Source organism: Oryzias latipes, chromosome 9, assembly GCF_002234675.1.
Source record: "Oryzias latipes chromosome 9, ASM223467v1".
Classification (NCBI taxonomy): domain Eukaryota; kingdom Metazoa; phylum Chordata; class Actinopteri; order Beloniformes; family Adrianichthyidae; genus Oryzias; species Oryzias latipes.
Window position 1 is genome coordinate 2,121,903 of NC_019867.2, and position 19,329 is coordinate 2,141,231.

General features: G+C 43.1%; 1 protein-coding gene across 2 annotated transcripts in view; it reads left to right on the forward strand.

Moving 5' to 3' along the window:
- notch1 (notch 1) overlaps window positions 1-19,329 on the forward strand; it is a 51,405-nt gene that overhangs the window by 3,770 nt on the left and 28,306 nt on the right. For both annotated transcript variants that reach the window (XM_023958196.1, XM_023958197.1), the window contains exons 3-9: window positions 11,574-11,836; window positions 13,081-13,419; window positions 14,957-15,079; window positions 15,163-15,396; window positions 15,752-15,907; window positions 16,064-16,249; window positions 17,708-17,821. In XM_023958196.1, coding sequence (XP_023813964.1) covers window positions 11,574-11,836; window positions 13,081-13,419; window positions 14,957-15,079; window positions 15,163-15,396; window positions 15,752-15,907; window positions 16,064-16,249; window positions 17,708-17,821 — 1,415 coding nt within the window. The remainder of the gene's footprint in view (window positions 1-11,573; window positions 11,837-13,080; window positions 13,420-14,956; window positions 15,080-15,162; window positions 15,397-15,751; window positions 15,908-16,063; window positions 16,250-17,707; window positions 17,822-19,329) is intronic.

Below are 19,329 nucleotides of genomic sequence, written 5' to 3' on the forward strand. Positions count from 1 at the left end.
TTTATCTTCTTGCTGGTGAAGCATTGCAGCTGGCCGCTACATCAGAGGAACTTTAGAGTAATTCCAGGCAGGTGGATCCAGTTTTTAGCTAATGGTGTTAAAGGTCTGACGTTGTTAGGCATGTTGGTTAACACGTATACGTTTTACATGAACTGGGCAGTATTTTATGGTTTCCTCATGAAGGAAAACAGGATTTATTTTTCCTGACTTGTCCTCATACATGATTTGGTATTACCTTAACCAAACAGCTGCCACGCTTGAACTCTAGTGTCAGGTTGAGGTTAAGTGAGTGGTGTCAGATGCTTTTGTCCTTTGTAGTCTGTCCAGTACATACCCACTTGACATACCGTAAATACCATCTGCTCATAATATCTGGCTTGGCACAGTGACATCCAGACTGCTTCAGTGAGGCCGCTCGTTTACTGTGGAGGCTTGGCAAGGCCAGAGTGCGGTGACAGAGCGAGACCAGTCCGGCCTAAGACCAGTGAGTTGCAGATTCCAGCGGCACAATGGATGGTCAGAACCAAAAGCAGCTCACAGCAGAGCTTCTTTGTGCCTGCGGGGCTGAGAGACAGCGGGTCGGCTGGATGACAGGCGAGGACGGACGCCGCTAAGAGACGGCATACTTTCTTTGACAGCACGTTGATGGGAGAGTAATGTGATGATGCTTTAAGGGTTTACGTGTGCAGTCCAGTACAAAGGACAGAAATGACTGTCCACGTTACTGATGGGGTGCTGGTTCAAATGCTTTCAAAACAGAGCAACTAATACTTTCTCCTTGAAGGAGAGTAAGCTCAGGTGTGCTCAAAAAAGGCCCGTTTGTAATTCTTTAATTAGGCTAAATTTATTCGTTCCTCAAATTTTTTGTTCTTATTGAGTTGACTGATAAACCGCAACCCTAACCAAAGACCTGAGGTGCTACACCAAGAAGATATTTAAAAAAGATATAGCAGCGATTCACAGATCGAACCACCATTTAATACATTATGTCTGAATGGTTGGTGTAGGAATGTCTTTTTACTGGATGTATGAAAACTGAAACATGTATTTAATCATCTAAATCATGTATACTTTGCTTAGAACAGGAGATTAGAATCAACTAAACATAAAAGATAAAAACATAGATTTAGAAAGAAAGAAATGCTGTTCATCACTTTAAACAATGTCAAGCTCAAACGTTTTTCTGTCAACGTCCTGGTTAACTTCAGCAGTAAACAAAACCTGTTGTTTTGGATCATTTACCAACACATCCTGAAAATGTGTTTCTATCAAAGTTTAGCTGACAACAGCTCCAGCAGATTTCAGTAAAAAAAATTTCAGCAGTTGTTCAGTAAAAATGGAGCAACTAGAAAACACTGACAGTCTAAACTGACAACACAAACTGACTTTTTTTTCTTCTTTAGTAGAAAAACAAAAAAATGTCCACATTTTGGATGAACACCTTGCTGAAACGTTCTGGTACGGTTTCTCCACCATTCCTGCACAGTCATATGACGTCACAGATTTTTGCAGTGCTTTTATTTCATATTCAATATATTTTATTCATTCAAATTGTCGACTATAGTTTAAAAAGAATTCCATAAACTGAACTTCAGTCTCATTTTTTTTGCACCTATGAAAAACACTTTATAGCTTTACTTTGAAGATTTATTTACTTATAACGAAGGGTATTTTTACTTTAGTCGACTGTATTTTTAAAGTTCAAAAATCTTGGATGTCACAAATATTCATACTTGATTTTTCTGGAACACATCGTAGATATCCGAGTACTTAGATACTCGTTACTTCCCTAGTTTAAATGCAAGCAAACACAAACCTCTTACTTAATAAAGGATCTTAATGGAATTTACTACTGACTTATGTAAGGTAGTACATCCAAAAATATACTGTTGCAATCACCAGTACTACATGCACGTAAAGGAAACCATGAGAGAAAAATTACCTTTGATGAAGGAACAGACAAAAACTAAAATGGAAACAATCTGGATTTTTTTATGTTCTTGCATTTGCATTTGTGTGTGTAGGATAGCCATTTTTGGCTAATTTTGACGTTTTACATAAGGACTATTTGGCCCATATGGAAAATATGTTGAGGACTTTAATTGATGAGTTATTATCTGAGCTGGTATGTGGCTCTGCTATGGTTTACCTCCATGAAAGTGGGCCCTTGTCTCTCGATTCTGGACATTCTTCAATGGCACTTCTGTGTGCTCCAGTCAGATGAGTCCATCCTAACTTCCCGCATGCTCTCCTCTCCCCCCCCGCACTGCTATTCAGAGTCAGGAAGCAGCCTCGGTGTGGCCCAAGGGAAGAAAAGGTGCCGTATCTGATCATATCATCACACACCGAGAGGCACATAGTGCAAGTCTTTTATACGGTCGCCGTCACCAGTGTTGGGTTTCCTTTAGCGAGAGTCTGACGGGTGAGAGGAGATTTCTGGCCATAAGAACTGACTTTGTGGCCGAGAATCCCCAAGCAGGGGATTATGATATTTGAGCCTCCTTGTTTGGCATATGCCAAGACAAATGACAACGCCTTTGATCGCAGTTATTCACGGTCAGCATGTGTGAGTGAAAGACTTCCTCATTTTCATTTCTTCTCCAGCCAGACCACCTGCCTGTGGGTTATAATACAACAACTATGAGGGGCATGCGCTCGCCCACACTGCACCATGCTTCGTGCTTGTGGCGTTCGTCCATTCAGGTTCAGACATAAACAGATTGACTTTATCTGCCAGGTGTGCTTTTGTCCTTCAGTCACTCTCACTGCCTGAGTTTATAGTCGCTCACGAGACACGAAGGTTTTGTCTGTTTGGCCGGTTGTAGCTCTGAAACCAACCGAGGCGTCTGTCACTCAAGAGGAAAAGAAGGATTTCAGGAGATCATTCCCTAACAAAGTTCAGGATGGTTTCAAAATGGTCAAACTGAACCTTTAGTGACTGCAGCAGACGATGGCTAAAGTTTAGAGATGCTGCTTAGTTTTAATAATACTTGGACCCGTCTCCTGTGCAGATGAATGTTGGTTTTAGGAAAAGTGGAAAATATCGTTTTGACCAAGAATAGCCATGAATTCTTTTTCTTCCGTTACTCTACTAGTCATGAAGTAATTTAATGACAATTACAGTGATAGTTTTCAGTTTAAACATAGACCTTCAGAAAACTATTTTCTTGATCAAAGCCTTTGTCACCACAGCTCTTATAGCTAGCAAGGGCTGTATGTGGGCAAGAAAAGGGCAAACCTGTACAGGATATGCAAGTGGTCTGCAGGAAATACCAAGGTGGTAGACTGCTCAGTAAGGCCCTAGCCGGAAAAAGGTTCATTCACATGTTTTTCTATGGGTATGTTGCGAGCGACAGGTAACACTTAGTAAGGGTGAAGTATGTGAGACGCAGACATGTCGTATGGATTTAAAAAAAATTGCAAGGACTGTGCAAGGAGCCCATTAATTCTGTTCAAGAAATAAGTGCACACCCCTTGAGGGCTCATTGTATACTGCCTGACTGTTAGTAAAGAGTCGCCCTGTGGGCGTTCGATGGGCATACCACGGACACGTTTGTGTAATGGAACACCTCATGCGTGTAGCATTCGTACGCAGTCAGTAAGAGGCCAGTACTCGCACCCTACTAATGACTAGAGTGTGGTGTAAGGACACCGTATGACAGCATCACTCGTACTTCTCAGGGGGTGTCATGACATTCCTTAAGGTGGTAGTACAAGCCTCAAGGGGACTGTGAGACACACCTCTGCTTGCTGAAAGATGCAGCCACACCTTTCTCCACAGGCCCTTGCAGCCCAAAAACCACCAGCACCCGTATCAGGGTTGACCCGTACCAGTGCAAGTCCATTAAGGTTAATTGTACAGTCTTTTTCCTAGAGTTTCAAACGTCCGCTCTGGGACTGTCGCTGGTTTATTTGCATGAAATTGTTCTGCTGGCAGCTTTCCATGAATTAATAAATAAACCGTTATCTGTCAATTCGGTGCACACTAGGGTAGATGAGTAAATATGAGTAGTAGATAAAGATCAACTGATTCATCTGAACAAAATATTAGTGTCTAAAGCTGCTTTATATTTAAGGCAGATATAGTTTTCTCTCCAGAGAAATAAACACACTGTCAAACCATTTACCCCATAAAATGACCTCATGTGGTGTCGGCAGGATGAATTGACATGCCATTGTTTTTTCTCTGTAATGCTCAAGTCTTAGAGTGGAGACGTAAACGTAACAACCCAACAGCCTGATGTCAGCTACACCTTCAGACACCCGGATGGCCTTTAAGTGGTTTCCAGGCTCGTAAAGGAGGCAATGGCAGAAGTTATTAGGACTCTCTAGAAACACTCACACGCTAAGTGTTTGGTCCCAGGGGGAGCCTGTTCTTTCCCACGGGCTGCGTCCGTGATCTTCTCAAAAGCATGTTGCTCTAATGAGAGCTGCCAGATGTGGGTTGACCAGGTCAGCTCTCTTGTGTGATTACAGAGGAAGGAAAAGAAGGATGAACATAAGCAGAGGCCAAGAGGTGGACAGTCCCCCCTTGTAATTTCTGCAGCAACGTTGGCTTCATTTCCACAGCAAACATCACCCCTGTGGTTTTCCTGAAACTATTTTCATCCCGGCAGTTTTATTGTTGGATTGATCTAACACTGCAGCTTTGGATCAGCTGCTTCTTGCTTTAATGCGGTTAGAAACAATGCATTTGTATACGTTTGAAACGTGCGTTTCTGTGTGGATTTTCTCTGGTTGTCACTGTCGTTAGCCACTGTCCATGCTGATGAAAAAGAGGGAAGTTTAGGGGAAAAAGAGGCCCCTTCCCCTTGGGCCAAGCTTTTAAAACAGATCAGACTGGGCTGACGGGGACTTAACGGAAGCAAACAGACAGGAAATGAGAAAGGGAGGTGGGGGGCAGGAGGGACAGGTTTTAGGCCATAAGCATGCTTCATGAGCACAATTTGGACCTGATGACACTATATTTTTAGTTGGGATTTGGAGTTTTAGGCATCATCCCAAAGTCTTAAGGCAAGAGTCAGTGGAAGGCAGAAAGTCAGAAAAAGTCCAGGAAAAGCAAGTCATGCAAATGTTCTTCACAGAGATGTCACAGGTAAAGAGAGTTTTATTTATATATCAGGACAATTACAACAACCATGGCCTCATGAATCCAATTCCCTCTTATATTTTACTCTTTAGTATGTGTGCGTCTGCGTGTGTGCGTGAGTGCTGGTTGATATTTTGGACCCATTCCTTAAATTCTTATTACTAGGAAACAAAAGAATTTAAAATTAATGATTCATTAAAAAAATGTGCATTAGCTCTTAAGAAGCATTTGAAATATTGTTACACAGCAGTTTAGTGGATTGTAAAAGAACAAATTAAATGCCTAAATGACTCAAAAAATCTCCCAATTAAAAAGGTTAATCAAACCATCCAAAGAAAACCCAAATAACACCCCCTCCCCCCAAGCCATATATCAAAACAAAGAAAAGAAAACATGCCTTTAAACACAGTTCATAACAAAAAGAAAATAAATCCCGGACGAGCCCCCAACTAAATGCCTCAGTGGCTCAAACTTTCTCACCAAATACGACAGGAATCAAAGTTATCTGGGATTTATTTTAACCACAAAAAACAAACAAAAAAAAAACAACCATTCACAAAAAACAAACAAATGTCACAAGGGCCAAAGCTTACATAATCAGTACAAACACATGGCCACATTCCAATCTTCGCCCCATCAGGTTCTCTGGGCAATTAAGGAAAACCTGCAAACAGGATGGCAGAAGACAAAAGACCTCCCACTCTGACAAAAACAAACAGAAAACACAATATAAATAATAAAAAAAATAATAGCTGGAACAATATATAATATTGTTTAATTCTGCTTCCACCCAATGGCAGCCTTACACATAGTGTTGCTCTGTCAGTTTGAGATGACCATGTAGACTTGAAACACCGCTGTTGTATTGCATGTATAATCTTTTTTTGTTAAGATGTTTCTATTTAGATATTTAAAGATAAATGTAAAACACAGGCACTGACCTTGTATCCCACAGAGATTTACACGGCACAGTAATTGAATAAATGCACAACCTAATTCCCTAAGCTTCTTAAACGCATTCAAAGTGAGATCCACGCAGCTGCCAGAATCTGCATGCTTATTCTTTATTTGTGTACAGTTCGCGCGTGTGTCCCGGATATCACGTCTCTCCATCTGTGTGTGACCTCAGAAAGATGGCAGATGGCAGTCTGGGGGTGTCACTGAGGAAAAACCCCTTCAGAGGGATGCCTGGCCCCAGGTCAGATGTCACCTCAACATCTGCTGCAGACACGAGCCGGTGACTGGATGCAAACCTGTTGCCATGCGCTGCTGCGGCAGCATTTTGAAAAGGAAACGAGCCAGAAGTGGGCCTTCAAAAGAAAACCGTGAAGACTGCGGGGCATTAACTTCCTCGTCTTCTCCACCAACATAATTCCACTGCTGCCCTGCAGTTATTTGATAGCGCCCTGCACATCTGATATTTGCTCAGCTTCTGATTTGTGCCCGCCTTTTCATGTCTTCTTTATTTACCTTCAACAGCTGCCCGGTCTACCTGCTGCTGTTGAGATGTTGCTCCTCTTACCGGCACATTTCTCTTGTTGAAGCAGCTGCCTTCTCTCTGTTTGCTTTGGACACAGGAAAGACGCCATAAAAGAAGTTGTTGAGAGTCTTTTGTCTTCCACGCCTATTTTAAACATTTAAGCTCTCGTTGAGGCCGTCAATGAGGCCGTTTTCTGCCAAGTGTGCATTTGACGGGATGATGCCAAATTAAAGAGCAAACTGTTAGGATTCTTGGCCAGCGTGTGCTATAGTTGACTTACTGCTTGCACCTCGGTTGGAGTGTGTTTGGACAGAGCGTCCACGTGCTCCAAGGTAAGGGTGCTGGGGCTCTGTCTGTTTGTCTTTTGGACCTGGGTGTGAGGTGCTGAGCTGTTTTGCAAGAGCAGATACCAGTTTCAAAAACCGGGGAAGGCCTTTTTTTTGAAGTAAGAGTCTGCTGAGGTTAAGAATCAGGCCCGTAGACTCTTTGGAGTAAACAACAAAATCCTTTGGAGCCCGCTGCTTTTCTCTGCTTCTCACTGCTTCTCTGCTTTTGAATACCCAACCAAGCCTGTTCCAGTTCCCTTTCTTTCAGACTCTATTGTTGGTCGCGCTGCTTGTGTGTGTTTTGTGTTTTACGCTTTTCTTTTGCCTCGCGCTTGGCCCCAAACATTGGAGACCACTGAAAAGAGTTGCAGAGCCAGTTGGAGAATAAAGGTTTTAGAGGAGTGAGCTGTAGTCAGCGGAGACTGACGACATCTTAGTGGGGTGTCTCGGAAATGAAAAAAGGCAGATCAGCAGACGAGGGGTGAGTGAGTTTTGGAGGTAAGGAGGGCTTATGGAGGACCTTGATGCCAGATTCACACTGAGGAGGTCAAATCAATAAGTCTAAAGGGAGAGTTCAGGAATAAAGATTTAGAGAAGATGATATCTTATGAAGACAGAGGAGAGGTCTGACAGCTGAATACGCCCGACTTGTGGTCAGCTCAGAATAAAGTGGAGAGAAAAAGACAACAATGGAGCCACTCATTCTTTGCCCCTGTTTCTCCTCCTGCCACACTCCTTTTCTCAACTTCACCGGAGAGCAGTGGATGCAGTTTACACGAGAACATCGCAAAACAAGTTAAAAGTAGAACAAAAACAGTTTATCCTTGACTTGATCCTTTAGTGATAGTTGAGATGTCAGAACTTTAGGGTTGGTTTCGGTGCTGTGCATGTGAGCGGGCAGTAGGATGGGATGCATGGAGAAAGGAGGCGGAGGGGGAGGTCGACTGGGCCAGCAGCTGCTCTCTCCTCATTAACATGCGCACCTGCTCCCTGCAGCTTTTCTCCAGCGAGCTCGTGTGGCGCCTCACGACCTCGGCAGCCGCGGCCGCCGCCACTGCTGGGGCTGAGCTCGACTGGCCTTCTAGCAGTCATATCTGCACTTACTGCCCCCCTTAAACAGTTCTTTCATGACTCTGCTGTCTTCTGTATGACTGAATTGATGTCATTGTAAGTTATTGGAAATAATTTTGAATATTTTTAATGTAAAGCTATGATTTCGATGGAATTAAGGTGGAAATTTCTGAGAGTACGAACATTTTCTCATCAGGAGGAAAGTTTCTTTAACTTTGTTACCCATCAGTGTATAGGTGACGCACCAAATATCTTTTACTCTTGAAATGATACTGAACTTGGTTCTCTCAAAAAACCTTTAAGCTCAGTAGATTTCAGCAAATATTTGCCCTTTTTTGGGGAGACACTGGGGAAAGCGTGTCCTAAAGACTTCCCCAAATACTTGTTTTGGTTTAAACAGTCTTCTTAAATTATTTTTTTCTCAGACACGTTTTTGTCAAACGTACCTAAAATGTTTCGGCGGAATACCTTCCACCTGGTGGTGGTGATGTGACGTCTTTAAAAACAGATGATTGTGACTAAGGCGGAGTCACTTGCCAGACTTTGACAAGTGACTCCGCCCCTTGATGTCCGTTTTTTGCTGGAGGATGTTACTCCAGGTGTGAGAGAGCAGGAAGGCCCCCTCATCCCGGTTCATGGAAGCGTGGGCGGTGGAGATACGAAAGCGAGCCCACACTTCCAACTTGGAGACACTATGAACTTCATTGAATTGTTTTGCTTTAGTTATGAATATTGACAGAATGTTGGTTTCCAAAAACAAGCTATTTTACAATTTTAATGAAGGGTACAGTGTTCCCACCCTATATTGTGTTTAACTTTTCAAGGTCTTAATATTTTGCTGATTTTTTAGTTCAGCTTTTCATGCTTATTTATATATTGTTTTCCTGCAATGGTGTTCTGCATTCTGATTGGTTGTGGAGCATTGTCAATCAATACAGAATCTTTTGAATCTTTGTTTTCATTCTACAATACTGGACCTATTTTTCGATGAAGGTTTTAACTTTGAGAGTTTAAACAAGAGAAAAGTGTGAAAATGTTTATGTCTGTCTGATATAAATGTATAAAGTGTGAAGTGATGGGGGTTTGCTGCCTTAAAATATTTATGAGGGACCACTGTATCCCCATTTTTACATTACTATCATAAATATACTTTTACTGTCCTGTTAGTATAGTTGGTATCAGTGTTTTAACAAAAATATTCATTATGATTCAAGACAAAAGTAAAAGAATAAAATGTTCCAACAGGAACATCAGCTCATTAGAAAATAACTTATAACTATATATCATTGTCATGGTCACCATAGAACATGTTTACTCCATTGCAAAGTATTTTAAATACACTTCTGTTAGTCTGCACACAGACCAGACACAATAAACACGATTGATGTAGGGATGCATTAGCAGCCATGAATAGATATGTGTGTTATTACAGTAAAAGCTTGGGGTCATTGTTGACAGGAGGTTCAGGAGTAGAGCCAGATGCTGCTGTGCTAAATAAACACTTACAACCTGTTTAACTGAATGAAATCATGTCAAGTCTCTAACTTAGATAAAGTAGACATTAGGTCTTTGTGGGAGGGGAATGGATATGGAGGATCTGTTTTATGTTTAAAATGAATCACTGTATTCACGTTACCTTCAAGTGTCCTGACCAACAGACTGTGGTTGTGGTTCAGTACTTCTTAGGTACTACCCAGTGTGTACTGTGCCTCAGTCAGAACTGCCCTTTCAGGTGGATACAGATTGTCTCCGAGTGAAAAATAAAGACAGAAAAGTGGTGAAACCTGTGGCCCCAATAAAAAGATCAAGGTCACAGACCGCTCGATGTGCTCATACAGGGGAAATATTCTTGTACGTTTTTTTCTTCAAGCATGCTGTGAGCGACAGGTGGTAGGGAACACGTATACAACACGTAAGGTTAAGTAAGTGGGTCTGACACAGGCGTGTCATACAGATTTTTCACCTCTCCAAATCCTGTGGATTTAATTACTTTTTAACCCTTGTGCTATCTTAGGCACTTTAACATTGGGAGTTGGGTCATCTAGACCCACTAGACAGTGCTCTGAACCTTTTTTCTTCAATGATTTGTGATCTTCACTGGTGTCCATGGATTACATGAAATCTTTCCACCTTTATCCACCTTTGTCATGGTAGGAGAACACCTCAATGGAAGGGGGGGGGGGGGGGGGGGTCATCTAAGATAGCACAAGGGTTATTAAAATTGATTAATGCTTTTTATTTACCTTCCAGCCCTATAATCATAACTGTTTGCATGGTGTGACAGACTTAAAGTCCTCTCTTTTTCCTTTATTACTTTACTGGGGTACTGACTATGGGAGATTCTGTAACCAATTTGACCCAGAGGCCTCTAACCTTCTCGATTGACCCAGATAACACTCAGCTGAGGTGGGGTGCTCTCTGCTCTGGGTGTTGGGACATGCCACCACTCTCCACTACTGTTTATGCAGCAGGCAGCCTAGCATGAGATGTTTTCTTTTCCTTACCACAGTCCCAAGGCTGCATAATCCCCTGAGAGGGAAACCCTGTCTAAACACAGGCCTGACACTGCCACACAGGGGGCCACAGTTTGACCCCCACAGCACACAAATGCATGCTGGACACCCTGGGAATGTTTGGGGACGTACTACTGCCAGCGCCTCAGGGCTGAACCACACATCAACTCCTGTCGGGTATTTTAAGCCTCTTTAAATGTCTTTACTGAACGTAAAGCTAAATAATATTTGGAGGAATCTTTTATTTATCAACAGAATTGATCTAAATCGTCAGTGATGGATGAACTTTTAGGATGATTTAAAAAAACAATTATAGGCATGCATGGAAGTTCTTATGCATGGCCTATCTATCTGCATGTTCTCTCCATCTACTTGTGTAGGGTTTCCTTTCGTTGGGCTGTGTGTATTTTTAGTATACTCTACAATACTTATAAAGATTGTGAAACAGAGATCTTGGAAGTGCTCGATTTTTAGGAACAGGTTGTGAAAATCCGAGTATTCTGACGCTCGTAATAGCGCTGCTTTTGATTGAAAGCTGATGAGAAACATCATTTTGTTTCAATATTTCTTGCATTTTGAAATGACAATAAAGAAATCTCCAATCTTGAATTGGAAAAGGAGAGTTTATTTTATTTTAGTGTGATGTATTACTCTACCCTGCGACAGACTGCCGACCTGTCCTGGGTGTCCCCAGGCTTCGCCCGCCAGTGGCCGGGATAGGCTCCAGCAGCTTGTGACCCCGAACGGGAACAGGCAGATTAGAAGTTGAATAAATGAATGTATTACTCTTGGGCATTTGCTGGATCGGTATAGCAAGTACAGTTTGTCTTTTTATTGCTCATTTTAAAGGATTGAAGGATGAATTAAGGGTTGAGCTAAACATCTTTAATATAAGACTCAGTATTTAGATGATTATTTTGGTCAATTTTCTACCTGTTGTTTGCAAAAGGTTAGATTTATTCCACTACTTTTGTTCTGGTCTCATGGTCAATGCAAACTTTTAAATTGTGTAGGGTCTTTTATGCATTTCTTTTATATTTTTTGTGTGTTGCTTTCAAAGCCTGGAGCTCAATGTTCCCTCTTGCGTTCTTTAGGTGCCGGGACGGATACGTTGGGAGCAGGTGCCAGTTTCATGACCCATGCAACAATTCACCGTGTGCGAACGGCGGCACGTGCCGAGCCGTCTCCAAAGGCAACACGGTGGACTTCAACTGCACCTGCAAACTGGGCTTCACGGACCGCCGCTGCATGACGCCCATAAACACTGCCTGCTTCAGTTCACCGTGTCGCAATGAGGGCACCTGTGAGCCAGAGGGTCTCCAGGGTTACAGATGCCGATGCCCACCTGGATTGGCAGGTAAAACTTTAGTCACAGCTGCCCGAATCGGTGGATACAGACTGTCTAAAAAATGGGCAGAAATAAAAAAAAAAAAATGTTGTTGTACATTTTTTCTACGGGCATGGTGCGGATGAAAGGTCGTAGTGAACACTTAAACAACACGTAAGGCTGAGTATGTGGGAAATAGGTGAGACGCAGGCGTGTCGCACAGCTTTTTCATTTTTTTATACCCCCAAATCCTGTGGACTGTGTATTCAATTCAATTTTATTTATATAGCCCAAATTCACAACAACAGTCATCTCAATGGGCGTTGTACCGGTAATTGTAAAGTAAACATACAATCAAAAAGAATCATAAATGCATAGAATTCAATAGGATAATACTAAACAGACTAACTAAACTGGCATCACCCTTAGACCCCCCCTTCGCGGTAAGGAAAAACTCCTAAAAAAAACTGATTTCGGAAAAAACGAAGAAACCTCAGGGGTGTCCACATGAAGGAGGGATCCTCCCCCAGGACGGACAGGCGATGTACCAGAACTCATGGACTAACTTATCTAACTCTACAACTACATATTTAAAGTGCAGCAGACGAGCGTCATCCAGATGAAGTTAGGGGACGGCTGGGTGCGTGAGATGGAGACAGGATCCACAGCTAGGTGTAGGAGCAGGAGCAGAGACGAGGCACACGGCCAGGTACAGGAGCACGGATGAGCCAGCTGGAATCTGGAAGCACCTACGGGGAAGTGGGAAAGAGGGACAGTACATGAATTGCACTGCACCATGTATGTAGTCCCGTACTTCTGTTCACATGATACGTGTGCGCTCCGTACTGCAGCCTAACTGTAAGAGTCGAGGAAATTAGACAATGTGTAGTTTATCCTATGGGCCTCCTATGCGTAGAACATTCCCGCTGCATCAGAAAGCAGCGGGAACGACAAGAGTGCGGACACCATACAACAGCTTCAGCCGTAGGTCATAAGCGCGTGGAACTTCCATTAGCCTTACGAATACACCACAATACAATTGCCACTCGCACCACAATGGTACGTTCCATTTTCATGAAGTCCCTTGAGGGAACTGCAAGACACACCTGCACTATACCCTTAAGTTGCAGCCACTCCTCTCTATCATACGACCAAGGCTTAACAAGATATCATTGACCAAACTCCCATCATCATTTCATTTCAAATAGATTTAACTTCACACAGGGAAGCAACATTTTCCAAAATATCATGCTGTTTTCCTTCTCTCTGCTCAGGCGAAGACTGCTCAAAGGCCGACCCGTGTGCCTCAAATCCATGTGCGAATGGTGGCCGTTGCTCCTTGTTTGAGTCCTTCTTCATTTGCACGTGCACGCCTTTCTTCTCTGGACAAACCTGCAAACAAGACATCAATGAGTGCGACATTCAACCGCCACTCTGTAAAAACGGCGGGCTGTGCATCAACGAAGTGGGCGGCTACAGATGCCAATGCCCAGCAGAGTACAATGGGAAACACTGTGAGACGCGCTACCTGCCCTGCAACCCGTCGCCTTGCCTCAACGGAGGCACCTGCATTCAAAAGGGAGAGACCAGCTATGAATGCTCCTGTGTGCCAGGTAATGAATTCAAAATCCCAAACTCTTTTGTCCTTCATGGGAAAACATGAAGCGAGTTTAGTTTAGAAAAGATGGATATTTGAGTTGTGTTTTGGTTTTCTCATATTAGTGAAACTATGTGGTTGGAGGACGTCATGCCTGAACCATCAAAGCCCCTTGTTGTTGTTTGTAGAGCAGTGAAGTCATTGAAGGCAGGGCTGTTCCTGCCTGTGTTCTCAGTGTGTACATACGTGTGTGTACATACATGTGTGATTGCTGCTTTGTTGTGTGTGTGAACGAAGCGGAGCAGGAAGACATGGAGCCTTATCCTGAGGAAATGGTCAAAGGACAACATCCGCTTCACATGGTAGACTAAAGTTTGGTCCAGATCCCCTCACCTTTACATAGACTGACTTTTGTTTTTGTTGATTTAAATGTGCCCAAATAGATTTTGTAGGAGGGGGTGGGGACAGAATATGGGGTTGATGCATTGGTAACAGTACCTGTGTATATTTTCCTTGGGGGAACAGCTTCTGTGAATTTTATTTCTGCAGATGTGTTTGGACCACTGACTGCATAAGAACTGGACTGAGTGAGCGTGTCATCATAGCAAATGGTTTACGTCTGGCTCCAAACACATGGAGTCAATTCAGTTGCCATTGCTTGCCTATATGGACGTCCCCACTTTAGAGCCAGACGTCGTCATTAAGCTGTGATTGGTCCGAGCTGCTCTGAGTTTTTGTTTCTATGGAAACCACTCTGGCCATTTAGGAGTGAGCGTGTTGGAAGGTCACACCCCCTACCACCTGAAAGCAGGTTCGAGAGAAAACGTTGGACGTAAGGTCCAGCAGGCTCCACCTACCTTCATTGAGACATCTCATTGGGCAGTTTACGACGTGAATAAATTGTACTACTGCTTATGAAAAAATAAACATGTTGAACAAGGCATCAGAGCCAGAATGGTTGTTCTGACCAATAGAATGTCTGAGTAACAGCTGTTCATTTCTCAGTAGAAGTCAATGGGGTTTTGGCTTCTTGGAGCCAGAGGGCACTTCCCGTTTGGCTCGCCATTCAGTCCAGTTCTCATATACAGTCTGTCTGATATCAATTTTAAAATGATTCAAAGATTCTTAAAATTATTTTTACAATTTTCCTTAAATTGAGTTAATTTTGACTGTGAAAGCGGCTTTTTTTTATTCAATGGTGATTGCATTTCTCACAATTTCATGAGATAAATATGTAGGAAAATGTACTTTTATTGGTAAAAAAGTCAGTTATGACTTGCACTGGCTTCTTTTTGTGCACTGCAACATATCCGATACCCAATGCAGGGGTGGCCTCTTGCATAACTGGGTGGGTGCTATTATACACCAACGTTGCCACAGCTTCACACGGGCACAGCTGCTTTCTTTCCTGGGAAGGGAAACAGTTGACCACATTTAACTGAAGACTGAATTCTTTTTTTCTTTTTCTTTCTCTTCAAATGAGGAGAAAAGCGAAGATTTGAAATGTTCTGCCAAAGTGGAAATATGTAACAAAAGGGTTTTTTCATTGTCAGGTTTTACAGGAAAAAACTGCAGCAGCAACATTAACGACTGTCCAGGTCACGAATGTCAGAATGGAGGCACATGCGTAGATGGCGTCAACACTTATAACTGCCAGTGTAAACCAGAGTTCACAGGTTTGTGCAGAAATGATGCCCTCGCTGATGACTCCAGACCTGATGCTGTAGCAGAACTCCAACCCCTCCGTGTCGCCCCGTAGGTCAGCTCTGCATGGACGACGTCGACGAGTGCCAGCTGATGCCCAACGCCTGCCAAAACGGTGGCACGTGCCACAACACGTACGGCAGCTACCAGTGCGTGTGCGTGAACGGCTGGACCGGGAACGACTGCAGCAAGAACATCGACGACTGCGCCGACGCCGCCTGCTACAAAGGGTCCACCTGCCACGACCGCGTGGCCTCCTTCTACTGCGAATGCCCCAAGGGCCGCACCGGTGAGTTTTCCCTTTCAACTGTCAGCACATTATTTTTCTATGTCATATAAATGCTGCACATTATTTTATCCATGTATTAGATGATCATGCTAATACAGAATATGCTCCTCTACTGCTTGAGGAACCTCACAGAATATACATTTTTTTAATATATGTTTTTTTTGTAAACGCAATAAAACAAATAAATACGTTTTCTTCCCTAAATTGTCTTTTAACCCGTCGTTTTTATAAACTGCTTCCTGAGTTTATAAAAGTACCAAAAGAAGAAAAAAGCATGAAATCTGAACTGAACATTTTGGGGTTTGGCACTGTAGCAGATGTTTGGTAAAAATCCTCATCGATGGTTCTTCTGCAGGCCTCCTCTGTCAGCTGGACGACGCCTGCATCAGTAATCCCTGCCAGAAAGGCTCTAACTGCGATACCAACCCCATCACCGGGAACCACTTTTGCACCTGCCCCCCCGGGTATTTTGGACCCTCATGTGACAAGGATGTGGACGAGTGCTCCTTGGGTAATTCAAAGTACTTTTCCTTAACAGTTTTTGTCAAAAATTGAAACTTTTGCCTGATTTTGTGCAACAATGTTCAACCAAACTAAACGATTTCATGTTGTTGATCATGTATTGATAGTTTGGTAGTATTGATCAATGATTGGCCTCTTTAAACAGGTCCCAACCCATGTGAGCATGCAGGGAAGTGCTTAAACACTAAGGGCTCGTTCCAGTGCAAGTGCCAGCGAGGTTATGTCGGGCCACGCTGCGAGATGGACGTCAATGAGTGCATATCAAACCCGTGTAAGAACGAGGCCACCTGCTTGGACCAGATAGGGGACTTCCAATGCATCTGCATGCCAGGTGAGACTCCTATAACCAGAAATGACACCGAAAGTACAGCCCAGTCTGTTTTTTTTGTCCTTCCTCTTTATTGGAGATTCAAACAATCCAGCAAAAATGAAAGTAGGATTATGTCCCAAACTGGTCAGCAAGAAACCAACCAAATCTTGTTCATAAGTAACCACAGAAGGAACAGATTTTCATTTAATGAAGATATTGAAGCTCATTTTATGGTAGTTTACAGCTGAATTTTTTTTTTTTTAAATACGTTTTCAGTTTCAGGGAGGAAGGTTAATACTGGAGCTATTGATGGCAACAGCAAAAAAAAACAACCTCTTTGCACTACCGGAATTCTTCCATCGTTTATGCAATTCATGTATTTTAGCTCCAGTGTTTACATGTTTTAGGCTACAAAAACTCTTCAACCATTGATGCAGCTAATGTCATTCCAGCCAATTCAGAAGTGGAGAAAAGCAGCCCTGTGCTGAAATGCAACACTGCACAGCAGTGACGTTTTTAAACTCAGTAAATCAGCAGATTCTGTTGCGGCGAAAAGACGCTTTTTATATCGGCTTCCACGCTGTTTGGCAAAGACTAAAGTAATGTGTTGCTTTTCTCCCCATCAGAACCTGATGATTTACGTTGATTGCGCCATCGGTCGAGGAGACAAGCTATGGTGTCACCTGCGACTTCTCCGATGTTAAAGTGTTAAAGCCCACTCAGCACTTTACGTAATGTAAAGAGTTGCAACGCTTTACATGCGTGTGAAGTGTTGCAACAGATTGAGCATAATTGTTGCAAATGCAACACCAACACTAGAGCCGAAGCTCTGGTGTTTACAAAGTGTGATCATTCTTTAAAAAAGTGACATATAGCCTAGTTTGTGTGTGTGTGTGTGTGTGTGTGTGATTTCTGATGGTTTTGTAGGCGGAGCATCCTTCAGCTCAATTAGTGCCCTTTGGGCCTTGAGGGCCCTTTTTGTAGCCCTCATCAATATCAAAACAAAACAATTAAAAATACATTTGGAAGAAAGGGGATTTCCATAAAATACAACCTTTTGTCCTTACTGTATGATAAATTGTTTGATGAAACGTTTCTCTGTTGTACACAATAGCACAGCATATCTGACGGATCAGTGGGGGATTTCTGTTGGTTGGGGTATTGTAGATCCTGTCAGAAAGAACCTGCAAGGATTTTCCAGCCTTTGTGAAATTAACAGAAAGTAAAAGTTCGGGTACAAAGCACTGATCAATTTAAATCAATACTACAAGAAAGAGGGAATGCAAAGCCTTTAGAAGTGAGTTGCTCTCTCTTAGTTACATCTGAGGCAGTGACTTCTATTTATTAGGAACCACCTAAATCAAATTTTGTCTGTTTACAGTGGCCTTTTGTGTGTTTTGAGTCTTTTTTTTTAGCAGCTTTGACAGTTTCAAACCGTCTAAGCATCTCCCTCCTGTTTCTCTCTGGCTAATTGGCCAGGTTACGAGGGGGAATTCTGCGAGATCAATACGGACGAGTGCGCCAACGGCCCCTGCCTCAACAGCGGCAAGTGTATCGACAAGATCAACGGCTTCCACTGCGAGTGCCCCACAGGTGAGGCTCCCGCCCGGCCGCGGAAGGGGAATCGGGGATGAAAGGGAGGGGGGCGCTGGGCCAGAGGGTGGAGAGGTCGATCTTTCTCCACCTCCGCTGTGCTCCCTCTGTTCTCCGCTCAAACACACACAAAGAGCTCTCCGGACGGGGCGCTAATCCCGGCCCTGAGGCGGGCTTACGCAGGCCCGGGCAGCGCCGCACAAACACCGCAGCACGAGGGGGAGAGGTTGGAAAAAAAAAAACAGAAATCTGTAGGGAAAAGCTCCGGGAAGTTTTTGAACAAGTTTCTTACCAACCCTGATGATGGAGCAAAAAGTTGAGGATCTGAGGAAGATTTTTGATTGAAACTGGGACGTGACAAAGCTTGTGATGAAGGTCAGAGTATTTCTGCTAAACTACAAATGTTTTATGTGGAGGAGATTTCCTTTTAGCTGCTGCTTTTTTAAATTCCTAAAATTATTTGAAGCAGAAGTGTCTGCAGCGTCGTTCAGGAGAGAAGGAGTGCTACTAGTGAGTCTTTGAATAACAGTTTGTTTTTATTTTTTGTACATTCTTGCATTGCAGCCACTGAGGTGGAAGTGATTTTTTTGTTTTTTTCTTTTTTTCGGGAAGGAAAATAGCAAAGTGGGGTGGATCAAAGAGAGGAGGCCGGGTTCCTCCTGTTGAGAGAAAAAGAAAAGCAAGAGAAAAAGACATCTGAGAAAGAAGTCTTTAGAATAAACAAAAGTGAACAGAGGAGCTTAACACTAAAAAACTGTGTGACACTGACACAGAGCTGGGAGGGGAGGCCGCTCAACGTGGAGGTGAAGCTGTTGGGGGGGACCGTTACTCTGAAGGGTAGCAGAAAGGGAGGGAGTTTAACCGCCCTGCTTGAGATGTAAATCTGTTCCAGAGGCGAGCCCCCCGCTCATCTCTGTACATGGAATAGCCATGGAAACCCCACGGAGAGCCATTGAAATGCCTGATTCCTGCAGTCTGGAGGGGGACGCGCACGTGCATCTGTCCACCTTCACACGTCTGTGGGTGTGTGTGTGCATGCATGCATGCATGCGCACGTCTGGTTAAGAGATTCCTTCACAGGGGTTTTTGGAGGCTTTTCATTTCAGTCAGGAGGGTATTATGGAGTGTTATGGCTGAACTGTGAAGGAACGTTGCGTGTTCATCTCCCCGGGTATCTCTGGGATCTGCAGCAGGGATGACTGACAACTGCCAACTAGAAACTGTACGTTTTTGGGTAAAAAAAAATCTAAACTTGATTTGTATTTATTCACATTAGCGTGCAGTTGTGTTCAACACTTCCTTTAATGAACATAACTATTTATTAAAAACAAAACTGTTCAAAACACTGTTAATGTGGACACATTAACATGCTTATGCAGTTTTATGCTTTAATGTGTCCACATTAAAGCATAAAACTGTGTTTTTGATTCTGTTTCACCAACACAAGCAACAAATCACTCAAAACTGACAGATGAGAGACCTTTTATTTCTAAATGTTTTATTTTTGT